Raw genomic sequence first — 17,034 nt, 5'->3', positions numbered from 1 at the left:
AGTGTTTTGTGCTGAGAGCTCCTTGCAGCTAATTCAGGTGCTGGGAAACAGGCAGGCAGCGGGACGAAGACAGATGACAAAACGGATGAGCTCATGCGCTCCCTGGGATCGAGACCATAGATGGGAGTATTCACCACAGCCATCATGATTCATGCACGTGGTTGAATGAAATGCCCTCTACAATCTTACAAAAGAAACGCTATACCACTTTGTCTTTTTCATGTATTTTACTTCAATCAATGCAACCCAATTTCAATTATACTGTAATTACTAATGGTGAATGAGTAAAACGTATAATGACTGCGTGTTCACCGCTTCTCATGGGATCTTCAAACCCTGATTAAGCTCCTCTTTTGGGATCTTACTCAGCAGGATGGAGGAAAAAAGCTTTCTGGATGTTTACTCAAAACAAAGGGGGTCTGCAAGACTACCGGTAACACTAAAGCTTCAAATAAATACACATTATCAAATATCTAATCACTGATTTAGAACATTAAATCTTATAACTCTTAAGTGTCTCCACTTGTCCTTTGTGGGAGTTTTTTTTTAATGGATTATGAGTAATAAACTGTATGACTCAGTAGAAATACTACTCCACCCACTCCCCTCTTAAAATCTCTCTGTTTACCGAAGCAGGTTGAGTAAAACTGAAGATAAGCTCCTCGATAAAAAAAGACTTCAACCTTTCATCAAAGGACACGCAGCGATCTGTTGCCAGACACCTTGCATTGATTTCTCCCTTAATGGTGCAGCTTGTCCGTTCTTGTGTGATCCACATCATGTAATACATTAATGGTTTTACTGTAATAACAAGGTACGTAGCACATTTCCAAGAGACATCCATGTGTCTGTAACATTGTGAATCTGCACCAACCCACCAGCCGATGAGGCACTGTGAAGTTTGGTGAAGCGGACTGAACTGTAAGAGGAAGGTTTCCTCCCACAATCACAGTGAAATCCTTCATGCCTGTTGCTCCGTCCTGTGTTTCCTCCTCTCAGCCATAAAGAATAGAGGGATGGTGTCTATTCAATGCAAAACACAAAGAGAAGAGGAAGTTCACTGTTCTGTTTTTTTATTTAGCTTAAGTTATGGTCTCAAAACAGTATTAAAATAATCCACTATTTTGTTTGCAGCATAGCAACAAGGAGGATGGTGAGGATCATGCTTGAATCTATTATCTTGAGGTCTGGATGGTTTGGATTCCTGCTGAGCGCAGGCCAATACAGCGTCGTTGCTATCAGTTTCCTTGTGCAATGGGAATGAGAGTTGGCCGACTTTCCCATGTCTTTCACAAACTCTTCACTTCCTTTATTAAAAGTTTGGCCCTGTCATGTGATGTGTCACTATGGCACATCAGTGCACCTTTGTTCTTAGCACATTGTTATTGCCACACTCTCCAACATGTTGAAGTGTCCCCCAAAGGACAGGCTCTTATCAATGTAGATAGAAGACTGCGTCAGTTATGTCTGTGCAAGGTTTCGTTCTCCTTCTGTGATTATTACAACATAACAGCAGCTGTTCATAGGAGGAAAGGTTTGCTTCTCCTCCAGGGAAAAACTCAGCACTCAAGGAAAACAACCAATTTGGTGAATTGAAATCTAGCACTTTCATCAAAGTCAAAATGATAATTTGTCCAATATTTTGGTTAATGACGACATACCTGCAAAACTAATGCAATCCTTATCAGCCTCAGATGTATTTTGCATTATAGCTGAATCTAGCATTTAGTTTAGAAAACCCGCGGAGCCTCAGTTGTCCTTAGTATAAATTTGACCTTGTGTCTTATACAGGGAGCTGACTCTGGGACCAAGGCCCACCTTATCTGTTCAGGCGCCTGAACAATAAAACAACCCTTTATACAACCAAGGAAAGCAAACAGCCAGTACTCATTAATATATGTCAAATATAGAATAAAGATATCTGAACATATCGTATGATATTTTTCTCCAAAAGCACCAAAATGCTCAAATCAAAAATAATATAGATTTTTCATAAATTAATCGATTATTTTATATCAACCGGAGAGTCGTGTTTTTTTCCCTCTTGAGTCTGTTTTGGGGAAAACACGCGGCTAACAACACTGTATTTGTGCAGTAGCCAATGAGCTGTTCATTGCACCGCATTATGGAACAATTTGCACAGCATTTTACGAGGACCGACCTCGGTTAGTGAGAAGCTGTTTCCACTATGTGAAAAATTAATCATTATTTCTGTCATTACAACCAACCATTCAACAAAGTCTTCAAATAGATCCTGAATCTTTTGAGAACGGACAGAGACAACGGTGCAAACAGCAGAGAGATCTGCTCTGTGCAGAGTTGGTCATTATGAGTCACAGATGTGAGCCTGTAATGGAAGAACACGCTCCTCGGAGCCTCCTCTACATGAACCACACCCCTCCTTGATCAACTCCTGCTCAGTGTTTCGGCATGCAACACTTCTGAAAAAAGCTCCTGGACTGGATCATTGACGTCCACAGTGAAATGTGCTGAGGGGTCAGATTACACATCACATCTGTATGAGTTTGAGTTTGTGTGAGCGACATGGTAATTAAGCATTGGCGTGTTCGTCCTATCTACTGTATGTGGGCCTGGTTACTGCAGCCAAAGTTAAACATTCACCTGCACACGGAATTATCGGCTATGTATATTGGCTCTTTCATTAATTCACTGTAACGTGGGTAAACAAAACTCTGTCAAGTGTGTCAACAGAGCTCAGTCCAATAGCCTACAATTAATAAAGATAAAGAATACCGGTTTTGTTTACTTTGTGTGCAAACTGTTGCTTTGGCTTGAAACTGCTAAATGCAAAGTGATAAAGTGTGCATGCTAAAGTAAAGGGAGTGTGTTGCAATAAACTGCAAGATGTTCTGAATCAGGTTCATAAATCAGACTATGGAGAAGACAATCTAATAAGGTCTTCGGGGGGTTGATGCATCTCTCAGTTGACCGTCTGCAACAGATTAGCACATAGCCACACCCTTTCTGTTCACAGACCTGTGAACAGATTTCTCAACTGTGGAGGAGAGAATCACAGCTAAAGTGCACCATCTAGGGACCGTCACTGCAAAAAACAGCCGACCACGCTGATCTTCTCTGCAGTATCACCAGTAAATCACTGTGCCACACCCAGTGGAGCTGTGAAACGTGTCAAAAGTGAGAGTCGAGGCTGCTGGCTGACAGAACTTTCTTCCAATTTGATCAGATCGCCGTAGTGTGTACAAAAGGAAACGGAGGGAGAAGACAAACATGAGACTCACACAGCTGCAGAATGTGTCTTTGTGAGTGACATGAAGGAATCCGGACTGATGGAGAGGAACAAAGAGACAATGCATTCTTGGTAACACATAATCTTGTTACCACTTTGATGCACACTGGCCTGCTTGTGGGAGTTAAAGAAAGTGGGCGTGGATAGCGAGTGGGAGGTGAGGTGTTGCTCCAGGATTGGTCAGAGTGTTCATTATATAGCTCTAGAACTTTTCTTTAGCTCACTTGCATCTCTAAACCCTGGATGGTCATTTTAACCACTGAAGGATAATAAATCAAACCCAAATTGCAGGATAAATATGGCAGAAACACACTTATGACTATTGTCTGACAACATAACCTGCTGTGTTTTATTTCATAACAGAACTATACACCAATGTATTAATCAGGATCTATTTATCGTGGACTACTTTATTTTCTTGGACATGTATGTGGGAATATCCCTTTCCAGGGATTTATCTGTGATTATTTTAAAGCAGAACTGATAACGTGAATAATACAAGAGGTGTTTTAATCATTTTATGAAGCACAATATTGTTTACTATAGAATATATCTCATTCTACAACGGACCAGTGGTATCACTGGACATTGAGTTACAACCACACAGAGGGTCCATACTCCTGTATTTAATCATCTATATATATTAGCTATAGTCATTTGTCTTGCATAGAAAGTGAATACTTATGTTTCACATATTATTAATTAAGGCCATTTAGCAAACGTGTTTTCAAATTGATATTAAAGTATATTTAATGTTTATCAATGTAAAAATTAATTGTATCAAGTATGGTACAGTGTTAAAAAGCACAGTGAATACTTCTTGTATGTCCCATGACACTGAACGTGACACCCTCGTGTCCTTGTGCTAGTGTGCTACTACTCTGCTACTGTGTCCGGACATTTGGAGCGTTTATCATCTCAAATGACTCACTGAGTCTCAGTGATTTCATGTGATTCAACTGGCCACTTTGCCAACTACAAGGTCACTTTTATGAATAGTCAATAAAAAGTGTTGGCACATAAGAAAAGTCACAGTTTGCACAAGCATGAGTACATAAAGGAGTGTTGCTGCATCTGAAACGCCTCTCACTAATGCAAAGAGAAAGACTGTAGAGTATCTGTAGTCAACTCAACGGGTGTTGGTGTGACATATAAAAGGCAGGCAGAGCAACATTTTTGTCCCCAGTGTTCGAGAGAACAAAACATCTTTTCAACAATGACAGGAGACAAAAGCTTAAAGGGATTAAATTCAAATTGAGAAAGTTGTTTTACAAGTCGACTATGTTTGCTGCACTGAAGCTGTTAAACCTGCTAGCTTTGGTGAAATAAAGTTAAAGGTATTAAGCATTTGTCTGTCTAAGGAATTCACATGAACAATGTATCCTATAGTAAAAACACATTGTTTAGATTAGATTCATGGCAACGCTGTTGATATAAAACCAGATTTAGCCTCGGGTGATCTAAACCTTGTAGACAGTTTAACATGTCACAGCAAGGAAAAGAAGTGTAACTAATAAAGTTCACTTCAATGGAACGGAGGCATCGCACATTTATTACACCTGTGTTTCACAATGATCAAAAAGTCTGCTGTGAAACCATCTGTTACCATCATCATGTCACCAGCATCTTACAGTACAATTTGACTCTTTTATTTTTGATCACTCAGCTTATCAAAGTTGTTGATTTTAGTTCTGTAAATAATGATGATAACAATCAATATGTTGTTGCCATACCTGATTTGCCTTTTTGCAAACATAACTTTAATCGTTTAATCATTTTTAAGATACAAACAGTCTAAATGTTGAGAACTCTACGACCCCAAGTCAAAGTATTCAAACATTTACATCACTGCACATTTTTTCATATCGTACGATTAAAGAAACAGGCTGACTGACATTCTTCAGACACAAAGAAAGCATCGACACAGACCCCTCCCCCAAGCACATGTCGATGTGCTTCTGTTATCTTTAGGCTGCGTGATAATTATAAACAAATACAACAACTACTTACTTTTTTTAAGTTTGTTGTTGATTTATACAGATTGCAAGATTCCCAAATGTTGGAATCGATTTAATCAAGGCCTCTGACAGTGGTGAAATACTCTGTAAAAAGTCTTGTATCTCAAATGTTACCCAAGTAAAAGTACAAAACGATACTCGAAGTTCAAAAAGATAAAAAATAGTTATTATGCCAAATGGCTAACTAATTGATAATAATGAGTATTGTCAATATGCACATCACTTTAATGTAGCAGATGGTAATGTTGGAGCCAAATTAAACTCTTATACTGATGGGTAGTTAATCTATTATAATCTTCCTAATTTGTAGTAGATTTTGTACTAATAATTTGAATCTGCAAAGGGATTTAAATGATTGAATGAATGTAATGGAGTAAACAAAAAGTACAATATTAAGCTCTGAAATGTCAAGTAGAAGTATAAAGTAGCAGAAAATAGAAATACTACTACAGGTACCTCAAAACTGTACCATACCTGAGTAAATGTCCTTAAGTTTCCACCACTGGTCACATGTCATGTGCGGGTGTCTGTCCATGGCCATTCTTGCATAGTCCTTCACCTCCATAATATTTTGGGTGCACATTAATCTAAGAATTTTTGAAAACTTTAATAACTTGACATGACTATTGTGTAGGTCCATTACATAAAATCCAAATAAGAATTCATTTTTATTCTAGGTCGTTTTCAACAAAACAGGAATATCACTAAGGGGGTTAAATACATTTGCAGGGAATCATAGGCTGCTTTCCAGAATGTATTTCACATTACATTATAATGTAATTGCATGACTTGGAGCCTGACCTATGTGACAGGGGATTGTGCTGAAGACCAGAAGACTGAAGAGGATGAGCCCTACACCTCAAGGTCTTTAATACCACCTGAATCTCATCATCCCACCATCGACGGTCAAAGCCAATCATTATGTTAAAGAAAATGACATCAAAGTGAAACAAAAGTCAATGGATGATCTGATGAACTTAAATTTAAGAAAGTTGTCATTTTAAAGAATTTATCTGGATGTTGATCCATCTATCTATCTATCTATCTATCTATCTATCTATCTATCTATCTATCTATCTATCTATCTATCTATCTATCTATCTATCTATCTATCTATTTTTTACAGATTTTTTGAAGATATTGTTGTGAAAATCATGTTTCTTACAAACATTGCATATGTGGTGTATTACAGTTATAATTCCAGGGTTTGGTTTACTGGTATTCTGTATATTATGCATGTAGAAATAAGTTGCCTTGTAGTGATACTTATTCTACTCTATAATTAGAAATAAGGTTATTAAGAGTCTGAGTGACAGATCAAAGAAAATGTCACCTGTATGATTTTGATGATGTTGATAATTGTATATTCTACTTTTTATTCATAACATGATCTTACATCACAGCACAAAAGCACTGTATGATTGGTTTAAGGTTATATGTTTTTATACATGTATATACATTACCCTGTCCTTTTGTTTTCCTTTGTTAAGTCTTAGATGCCTTGGATGTGACAAAAATACTTTTGTCCACCTTAGAAGTGCCTTGCCCTCAACCTTTGGCCCCAAGTTTCACTGAGGTGAAATTGTCACTGGTATGTGCCAATTCTGTCACTTCTATGAATATTTTATAGGATAGCTACACATAGAAGTTTCTTCTTTAAGAAAGCTTCATTTTAAAGTAAACCTGCCTCTAAACCTGCTTTCAAGCAACTGTAAAAGGCAGGCTGCAGGTACAAATTACAATACTCTTGGGAAACAAACCAAGTAGTATTCAAGGAATGCCCTTTCACAGACAAAGGATGAAATGTGGAATCACAAGTTCAACCTGAAAAAAGACGGGTGAACCCCAACCCACCCGTCACCACACCCGTGCTGATGAAGAGATTGCATAGAGTAGGGGGTAGCCACATTCTTCCCTTTCAACTACCCCCCGTAGCCCTTCCCACTTTCCTGCGTGAGGCCGCTATATAATCAAGGAGGTCGAAGTGATGCTTTCAACTGCAGATCAACTCCAGTCATCCTACCTGATCTTGATCCAGCATCTCCCAGCATGTCTTTCAGCAGCAGATCCTACGGTCAGAGGACCATGAGTGTCTACGGTGGAGCAGGAGGCCGTGGGACCCGCATCTCCTCATCCCAGCAGAGCTACGGGGCATCCTCTGGAGGCTTCAACCTGTCCGATGGCCTGGACCTCCACGTCGGGGCCAACGAGAAGGCCACCATGCAGAACCTCAACGACCGCCTGTCCTCCTACCTGGACAAGGTGCGCACTCTGGAGAAGGAGAATGACCGCTTGGAAAAGCAGATCAGAGAGTGGTACGAGAGCAGAACCATCATCTGCCATGACTACACCAGCTACTTCGCAATCATCAGCGACCTGAAGGACAAGGTGAGAGGAAGTAGACAGATGTGTGTGTGTTTGTGTGTGTTTCTGTCTGTTTCTGTTATCTTCCCCATCTCATCTTTCACTGTGAGTGTGTGGTAAGAGGTAGATATGTAGAAATACACTGTATGTGGGGTTATGACAGCTGATTCTCATAGTGTAGAAGTAGGCCATCAGGAAACACAGCACAAACAGAAACAGTACAGGGATCATTTACATACCACACTCATTCTAGCTGTGCATCACCTCAGTAACACTGAGCATTATAAAGGGATGTTTGCTGTAGACTATGATAGTTGTTATTATGAACCAATATTTTACAGTCCGTCCGTTTTGCACAGGCTGCATACATGTCATCATTTAACCTTAAAGAATAGTAATAAATATGCTTTATATCACTCTTTAAGAACCAAATTCTAAAGAGATCCTTTCACAAAAACAGATTGATTCTAAATCAATGGATGAATCAGTAAATCAGGGTTTGCTTGTTGTTTTTATCACATATCTGCCATTTTGGTGTGGGTCCCATACTGTACTTTTGTGTAAAGTCAAACTGTATGAAACATACTTTTTCTGACTTGTTGTTGTTGTTGTTTTCTCCTCCTCAGATTCGTATCGCCGCCAGGCTTAACGCCAAGACAGTCCTGGATATTGACAACGCCAAACTGGCTGCCGATGATTTCAAAATGAAGTGGGTGTATTTCCCTGCCCCTCTCTGAGATGCAACATAAGTGAAACACGCACATCAAAGCGTGAACTAATAATCTTAACGACCCACTAAAACCCATCTGCCCTGTGCGTCAGGTATGAAAACGAGCTGGCCATGAGGATGGCTGTGGAGGCAGACATCGCCGGACTGAGGAGGGTGCTGGATGAGATGAACCTGGCCAGAATGGACCTGGAGAGTCAGTATGAGGCCCTGAAGGACGAGCTCATCATGCTCAAGAGGAATCACGAGGAGGTGAGAGTGAAGAGATGAGCGAATAGTGGCGGCGTGCCCAATTTCAACCCACCCGGTGTTTGTTGATGGCAGTTTCACAAGCGGCAAAACTGATGAGTTTGCATCTGTCAATACCACTGATAAATCCCTGCACAAAGGCGGGCACACCCACTCGCTGTATATGCACATAACCTGAAAGTGTTTTACTACCCTGGTGATTGATTAAACTCATCATCATCCATCTTCTCAGCAGCTCGGAGCTAAACACAGCAGCTATTCACGATGAGACAACATTCATCATATATCAAAGCCTTCTACGGCGGCCTAAGCTGGTCACAGCTTTGCAAATGTGACCTCTGCCTTTCCTCTGATAATGGGGAGGAAATTCCATGTTAGATTATTGTTTTTATAAACAGGTCTGCTGCCTTCTCCCTTTTCCCCCGGCGCAGTCCCTCTTCCCTCGGCTCACTTCCTTGTATTCTTCTCTCCCTCCATTAGCTCATTGCTGCTGTTTGTCTCTCTCTCTCACACACACACACACACACACACACACACACACACACACACACACACACACACACACACAAAGATCAAATAACTAAAAGCATTACAAGCACAAAAAACCCATGGATGTTCTTGTTGTAATAATAATATACATTAATAATGATTGAAAGTGATTACACTGGCTGACTGAGGCATTGTCCTTTGATCACTACAGGAGTTGGTTCTGATGAGGAGTCAGATGGGCGGCCAGGTCAACGTGGCCGTGGATGCTTCTCCCTCTCCAGACCTGAACCAGGCTATGTCAGAGATCAGGGAACACTATGAGACTCTGATCGCCAAGAACCGCAAGGAGCTTGAGGCGTGGTACCAGAATAAGGTGAGGAAGTTACAACTGCACAGAATAACAGCTAATTCAGGGACCTTAAAAAAGAGTTGCATGGAGCTCATTTATCATAACAGTATGTCAATAATCTACTATAATTGTTGGGTAAAACGAAGAATGTCCTTCCTCTGATCTACACAGCTTGCAACAGTGGAGCAGGACGTGATGACAAGCACAGAGATCCTGGTGACATCCCGCACAGAGATTAAGGACTTAAAGAGCACCCTCCAGAGGCTCCAGATTGAACTGCAGTCCCATTTGAGCATGGTATGTCAACATGTATTAACAATAAAAATTGATTACCAATTCCAGTCCTAATTGTGAGCTATAAGCTAAGCTATAAGCTTGCTGAAGCTCTGTATTGAGTGTACAGACATGTGAGTGGTATCAATCTTCTCATCTAACTGTACGCAGAACCACAAGATGTTGGTTACACAGTCAAGCCAACACGCCTTGCAGGGATTTTATACTAGTATCAAGTAATATCTCTGAATTTTAATCACTGACGCTGTGCCAAAATAACCCAATACCAAGTATGGAAACTTCACCAATCCAACAGTAATTGCAGTCGGTCCTTTTTGTGCCCAGATCTAGAAAAAACTACTACTATTTGTATGGTTTTGCTCGCAGTCAATTACTGCAAGCAGTCTTATTATTATTATACTTATATACAACTTCTTCCTCCGACCACAACAGAAAGCATCTCTGGAGGGCACCCTAGCAGAGACCCAGACACGCTACGCAGCACAGCTAGCAAACCTCCAGAACATGGTCACAAACCTGGAGTCTCAGCTGTCCCAGCTCCACTCCAACATTGCCAGCAACAAGCAGGAGTACGACATGCTGCTGGACCTCAAGACCCGGTTGGAGCTGGAGATCGCGGAGTACAGGAGGTTGCTGGATGGGGAGGATGAAAGGTGAGACCTGGCGAAAAAAGAAAAAACACAGAATGGACAGGGAGAACAGACTATAGAGAAAAATAAATATCCACTACAGTTTGATTTCATGACAATGTAAGTGTTCTAGACTAATATGTTCTTTCTTTTTCTCTCCATATCCAGTACAAAACAAGGTAAGCACTTTTCTACATGCATTTCATTTTTTATCTTATCATTAAAATGTTACTTAAACTTTAACTGGGTTTAAAAATGAAGATGTGATTTGCTCATGATTGTTATATCTGTTCTTTTCCTCAGTGGTCACAAAAGTCATCACAGTGGTGGAGACAGTGGTTGATGGAAGGGTGGTTGAGAGCAGCAAGACCGTTGACGTGGATGTGGATCAGATTGAGTGATAAACTGGAAGGATTAGCAACAATCAATAAAGATCATGCAGTTGAATTAAACATTCTCATGTTTTTTTATATTTTATAATGAACATACTATTGCACATTTCTATTAATACCCCTCACTAATGAATTTGTTTTTGTACAGTATAAATCAGATATGGCTGCCTAGGAGTCAGATATGACTCCTCTATGCATTCTTAAAGCTCCATCAAGGAATGGTTTTATGTTCACAACAAATCAAATATATGTGAGAAAGGGGCATAATTCTGCGTCTTTAAAAGGGGGCTTTTTTGTTTTTAAAATATGTTTTTAGATAATTGTTTTAGTTCCATACCACCGCTCACTACAAGCTGTTTTTATAGCAAACAAGCTCTAATAAACAAACTGTACGCTACCTAGCCAGCATTAAACAGCACTCAAAGTTACAATAAAGATAACAACAGTACAGTATTAGCACAAAATTAGCCCCCAGAGCTAAAAGGCCATAGTGGACTTACTTTAATAAAGTGGCTAAATGGCTTTAATTGGATTATATTGTTGCTCTGTTTCTGATGGCTGCAAAGACATTGTTTGCTAACACATCTTGCTAACTACTGTGTTATAATCATGTCTCTGATCCTCTGCCTCGTGAAAGTACAATATAAAGAGTGTTGAATAATGTGTAGCGGTAGTACAACTAAAAATACCTTGCGACTTAAATTTACTTTTCCCCATAGACCGCCATTATAAAAGAGACACCAGTGGAGCTATTAAAGGGGAATTATCAAAGTCCAAAGAAAGTCCATTATTACTAAATGTCTAAACTGTTACCATTTAATATTTGTTGTCTGGATCCTAAAAAAGTAAAACTTTCATTGGAACACATGTTCAGCTTTAGTTTCTCGTTTCATAAACTACATGTAAAATCTGCCCCCTAGTGGCCAAACATTGGTTGAAGCAGCTTTACCCGTGTAATGAGGGACTGGGATCTAGCCGAGGACGCATTGGGTGAACGTTAAACAAACTCCCTTGACAAGTTGCCAGTCCAGTCTAACACCCACAGACTAACATCCAAAGGTGACCCTGATTCGATGTTTAGATACAGCCTGCAACGTACAGTGTAATTAGTCCGGAACAACGGTGTAATATGTTGTAACCTCGGTGAACAGTATGTTCAATAGATAAGGGGTGGGAATCATTTTTAAACATTTTGCTTCATGTTGAACATTCCCTTAACATATATTGCTACGGATACCTATTCTGTTACTAATACAGTATGACCATAAAACCGAGCAAATATCTGGACATTTCAGGGAGATGGACTGATGACTTCTGGATCAATTAATACATCTGATGATTGGAATTCACAATGACCTAATACCAGCAAACAGGCAAACTGCATTATTCCTTTATAATTTGGGGTTACTTAAAATACCTATGAGGTATTTACATTCAGACAAACATCCAGGGGGCTGTGTTTTGCTATATTGTTCTGCTTTGTTCGTTCCCTCCTTGTTACATTTGACTTAATAACTAGAGTATGTGAGTTGTAATCTAAAGTGTTACCAAGACAGGTGGTGATTAATGTGAGGGTTATAATAAAATAATCTAAATCTGCAAAGTAGCATAACTAGTAATCAATATTGACAAATAAATGTAGTGAAGTTAAAATGACCCACTGAGATGTAGTGGACTTAGTATACAGTTAAATAAAATGGAAATACTCAAGTAAAGTAGGCTACAAGAAACTCAAAATATTACATTACTTAAGTATGTACTTAGTTACATTCTATCACAACAAGAACCTTCACAGATGTAGCCTCATTTTTCCTCTCAAAATGCACCAGACTTTGTACAACAAAGGGAGGATGTCCCCGGACCTCCCTGTAGGGTCTGAGGTCGACTCACCACCCATCACAAAACAATGTGGGAAACACTGTAAAGTACACTTTTGAGGTAACTTCACTATTAACAATGTATGCTACTTTATGTATCTACTCCTACTTTCAGAGGGAAATATTGTACTTCTGTAGGCTACTTCACTACATTTATTTGGCAATATCAGTTACTACCTACTTGCAGAGGAGTGAAAATAGCATACAATGGAAATGTTCAAATAAAATGAATAATCAAGTATATTGTTTATTGTTATTCGTATACTATCCCTTATATAATCGATCGGTGTTGTTTTTGTGCAGAGATAAGTTGGCAGCTAGTCTAAAACAACATGATGCTGTGAGTTGGTTTTCCTCAGAGTCACTAACTGAAGCTGTCAGATTATCATGTAGCCTGTTAGCTGTTAGCGCACCGTTAGCATCCAGTGGTAGAAACGTAGAGATGACTGGACGAATGTCCGGCTTTAAGTCATCACTTTGATCAACTCTGTATCAGCATTACTACACAGCAACGACACGTAAACATCACCTCCGTTGCACTTCCGCCCGACAGGTGTAAAGCGCAACACGCACGTCGTAATGTAAAGCGCAACACGCAATAATGACCGGACCTCACTGTGAACATTGGTTCCGCTGTGGAAATATATAATTTAGACACGTATCTTCTGATTTATATTTACGTTAATCAACTAAAAAATATCATTTGATTAATATCGCCGTCGTAATGTTTGACTCAACTTAACTTAGCTTTATTATTACTCAATACGACACTATTTGCTCAAATTTCGCCAACTGACCAGGACAGGTATTTGCTACTCACAGCCACAATATATCTCCCTTATACATCCAGGACAGTATATTGATTGAATTCAATGAGTTTTACATGCATATCTGTCAAAATAATCAAATCTCAGACCAGCCAAACACCTGAAGTAACTCTTGTCAGGATAAAGAAGAAATACATAATTTCATAAAACCATTGATTCATCTCAAAACCATGCCAATAGCAGGACATTATTTGGAATTAGGGCACAAATAAGTCAAACAAGACAAAACAAACTAGTCAGCAAACATCTTTATTGCATTCACATGTGTATGTGAAGGTAAAGTATTGGATTCATATGTTGCTTGTGGTCCTCAGATGTGGCCCCTTGTGTTGCGTTTGCTCCGCTAGATGGATTAGGTGGTGGAGGTAGTGGAGGACACCAACCTGCCATCCCTCAGTTCTTCTGTGACCACTACCAACCTGCCAGAGCTACTCCCTGATCCCACACTGTAAAGGGGTGGAATGACATTGCATGTATTAAATATCAGTATGATGCTTCAATTTACAGTTAGTTATTAGTTTATAATGAGGGAGAGAATTGTTCTTTGCAGATTAATTACCTGCCCCCTCCGTCCAGCAGCTTCCTGTATTGTGCGATCTCCATCTCCAGCCGTGTCTTGATGTCGAGCAGCATTTGGTATTCTTGGCCCTGGCGTTCCATGTCAGAGCGCAGCTGCACCAGTTGTTCTTCCAGGCATGTCACCTGCATCTGGAAGCCCCCGAGCTGCATGGAATACCTTCCCTCTGTCTCAGCCAAAGTGCCTTCCAGGGATGCTTTCTGGAAGAGGACGGCGAAGAGCAGAGAGATGGAGAAGAGAAGAGTGAGTAAACTGGAAACAACTGTGGGTGCATGAAATTGTATTTATTTGCCCCAGACGTTTACCATGCTAAGTTGGGACTGTAGCTCGATCTCCAGGCCCTGCAGTGTGCGACGGATCTCAGAGATTTCTGATCTGGACGATTGAAGATTTTCTGTGTTGGCTGCCACCTCCTTGTTCAGCGTCTCTGACTGCAGGAGACATGGGAGAACATCAGTTGCATGTATTACTACACATGTTATTGTGCAGCAGCAGTCACAACAGGCAATGAGAGCCTAGTCAAATAATACCATCACCAGGGTTTTGGTCAAGTCTTACCTGTGTTTGGAACCAGATTTCAACTTCTTTCTGGTTCTTGGTGGCCACATTCTCATACTGCTCACGTATTTCAGCCATGATGCTGCTCAGGTCTGGCTGTGCCTTTGCGTCCACCTCCACGTTGATCTGTCCACTCATCTGGCTCCTCATGGCTGCCAATTCCTGTTGAGTAAGAGTTTGGTAAAAGGTGGAGTTTTTTATTTTATAGATTTTATTCTGCACTCGAGACAGCAAACCCACTCAGGTGACTTCTGTCAAGTGTTTGTTACCCACCTCTTCGTGGTTCTTTCTGAGGAAGATCAGCTCCTCCTTCAAGCCTTCTATCTGCATCTCCAGGTCTGATCTGGCCAGTGTCAGCTCATCCAACAGTCTCTTCAGACCGGCGATATCTGCCTCCACTGATTGACGCATGGCTAGCTCATTCTCATACCTGTGAGGCAACAAGAGATTGGACATTTGCACCTTAGCATTAATGTATACATCTTCCATGTATTGCTTAAGAGTCATTTCACTTCTTTACTCATGTCACCATGTTTTAGACACTTTCTGTCTCTCAGCCCGATACTTACTTGGTTCTGAAGTCGTCTGCTGCCAGTTTTGCATTGTCAATGGACAGATAGATGCCTCCATTCATACGGGTGGCCTCCTGGATCTGAGATGAAGCAAGGTTTCATTTGACATAATTAGTACAATTCTTTCATCAAACCGTCTCTAACTGCAAAGAGACTCTCTAAACCTTCTGTAACATTACTATCCTCATGCCACGTTGCACGGAACATGAGGATAATAATGGTCTCTGCAAAATTATACATATGCTTTGATATCCGATAGTCACGTTGTATGATACGTTAAGGTGTGGTGTGCTTTGGCATCTCATTCAGAAATCAGAGGTCACGTGACATACCTTTCTTTGCAGGTCAGCAATGGTGGCCTCATAAGCCGAGTAGTCACGGGCAGTGGGGGAGCTCTTACTCTCCAAGAACTGACGAATCTTCAGCTCCAGCTCAGCGTTGGCCTTCTCAAGGGAGCGCACCTTATCCAGGTATGAGGCCAGACGGTCGTTCAGGTTCTGCATGGTGGCCTTCTCATTGGCCCCAACATGGAGGTCTGCACCTCCTCCACCTCCATAGCCTCCTCCAAAGCCCCCACCAAGGCCTCCCCCCCCTCCCATGGCATAATAACCACCTCCACCGCCCATACCGCTGGAGGAAACGGAGATCTTTGTTCCTGAGCCACCTGCACCAGCATACATGCTGGAAGCATACCTTTGCCTTTGGCCGCCATATAAGCCTCCACCAGAGCTTCTAGTGCTGCCTCCACCGTAGCCTCCACCGTAGCCTCCACCTCCACCTCCACCTCCACTCATGCTTGTAGAATAGGTGGAAAAACTTGATCTGGATCTCGACATCGTGAAGAGGTTAAGAGGTCTGCCTGCCCTGGAGAGAATGAGATGGACTGAGATGCACAGATCTGCCTCTGTTCCCTTTTTATCCTGCACAAGGCTGCTGCTTCTGGTCTGGGTGGAGGCATGCAGGACTAGAGGGAGGAGCATCTGCACCACCCATCACACACACACACACACCCTTCAGGTGATCAAAAAGAGAAAGAGGGAATAAATGCAATATAATTTTGTTAGACTATTTACTGACTTGAAAACCTCACAACTACCTGCAAAACACATACAATGGCTTAATTTTTCCATTAGTCCTTTATTTCCATGCACCATATTAGCGTGCATTAAGACGGGGCATGCTTTTGAACCATTATCTTTTATTTTTTAACAAAATATACTGAAAATTGTAAAACAGCCACATCTGTGCCCCAGGTAAGTTATTCGGTCAAATCTGTCCGTTTTTCAACTTCAGCTGATGTGACATTACTTTTTGCCATGATACTTGTGCAATGATGCCATGCTTTTTCAAACCTGTTATGTTGCCACGGCAACCAGCGCTGTAATTATAAACACTGTAAAATGGATCAGTATGTATGAGGGTTTTTTTCACTTGACTAGCACACTGGTTCTCACACACACCTCTTTGTCTTTTCACTCCGTATTATCTGGCTTGAAAATCAGATCTTGTCTTGTTAGTCATTGTTAGTCATTGTTAGTCAATTTTTTTTTCACATCTTAAACTTAAACTTTCACACATTCTCACAGACACATTTTTGTTTTGCTCAAGAACACCCTGCAGGGTTGCCAGTAAGAAGCAGATTTCATAGTTGTCACTCGATACATGCCCTTTACAAGACTGGGCACAGCAAAGCTGTAAATCTCACCTCAGATGTGCCTGCGTGGTCTTTATTTTCCTTGGCATTGTGCTTTGGCCCTGCATCATGTCCAAACAAGAACAAGCTTTTGCTTGTTCGCTTTGTTCCGTTTCACCACAGTATTTCCTTTAAGCCCTGACAGGCATGT

At 40.8% G+C, this 17,034-nt stretch overlaps 3 protein-coding genes across 3 annotated transcripts in view; 2 read left to right on the top strand and 1 right to left on the bottom strand.

Annotated features, from left to right (window-relative positions):
• dpcd (deleted in primary ciliary dyskinesia homolog (mouse)) overlaps nt 1-17,034 on the top strand; it is a 183,095-nt gene that overhangs the window by 116,740 nt on the left and 49,321 nt on the right. The window lies entirely within an intron of this gene.
• Nucleotides 7,319-10,839, top strand: krt98 (keratin 98). The gene is made up of 8 exons (XM_084006670.1): nt 7,319-7,674; nt 8,277-8,359; nt 8,473-8,629; nt 9,327-9,488; nt 9,636-9,761; nt 10,191-10,411; nt 10,556-10,566; nt 10,691-10,839. Exons 1-8 carry the CDS (start codon nt 7,336-7,338, stop codon nt 10,786-10,788), a joined length of 1,197 nt encoding a protein of 398 aa, XP_083862796.1. The 5' UTR covers nt 7,319-7,335; the 3' UTR covers nt 10,789-10,839.
• On the bottom strand, nt 13,717-16,064 carry krt15 (keratin 15). Its single transcript, XM_084006664.1, has 7 exons — nt 15,523-16,064; nt 15,188-15,270; nt 14,892-15,048; nt 14,619-14,780; nt 14,366-14,491; nt 14,043-14,260; nt 13,717-13,929 (listed from the first exon to the last, which is right to left on the bottom strand). The coding sequence occupies exons 1-7, from the start codon at nt 16,024-16,026 to the stop codon at nt 13,836-13,838; spliced, it is 1,344 nt and encodes a 447-aa protein (XP_083862790.1). The 5' UTR covers nt 16,027-16,064; the 3' UTR covers nt 13,717-13,835.

This window comes from Eutrigla gurnardus (assembly GCF_963514095.1).
Source record: "Eutrigla gurnardus genome assembly, chromosome: 3".
In the NCBI taxonomy this organism is placed as follows: domain Eukaryota; kingdom Metazoa; phylum Chordata; class Actinopteri; order Perciformes; family Triglidae; genus Eutrigla; species Eutrigla gurnardus.
This window is presented reverse-complemented; position numbering and strand designations above follow the sequence as displayed.

Coding starts and splice junctions, on each gene's coding strand:
- krt98 (XM_084006670.1), top strand. CDS start 7,336: ATGTCTTTCAGCAGCAGATCCTACGGTCAGAGGACCATGAGTGTCTAC. Junction 8,360..8,472: donor GCCGATGATTTCAAAATGAA/GTGGGTGTATTT, acceptor CCTGTGCGTCAG/GTATGAAAACGAGCTGGCCA. Junction 8,630..9,326: donor TCAAGAGGAATCACGAGGAG/GTGAGAGTGAAG, acceptor TGATCACTACAG/GAGTTGGTTCTGATGAGGAG.
- krt15 (XM_084006664.1), bottom strand. CDS start 16,026: ATGTCGAGATCCAGATCAAGTTTTTCCACCTATTCTACAAGCATGAGT. Junction 14,781..14,891: donor TCAGAAAGAACCACGAAGAG/GTGGGTAACAAA, acceptor CTTACTCAACAG/GAATTGGCAGCCATGAGGAG. Junction 14,492..14,618: donor AAATCTGGTTCCAAACACAG/GTAAGACTTGAC, acceptor TGTCTCCTGCAG/TCAGAGACGCTGAACAAGGA.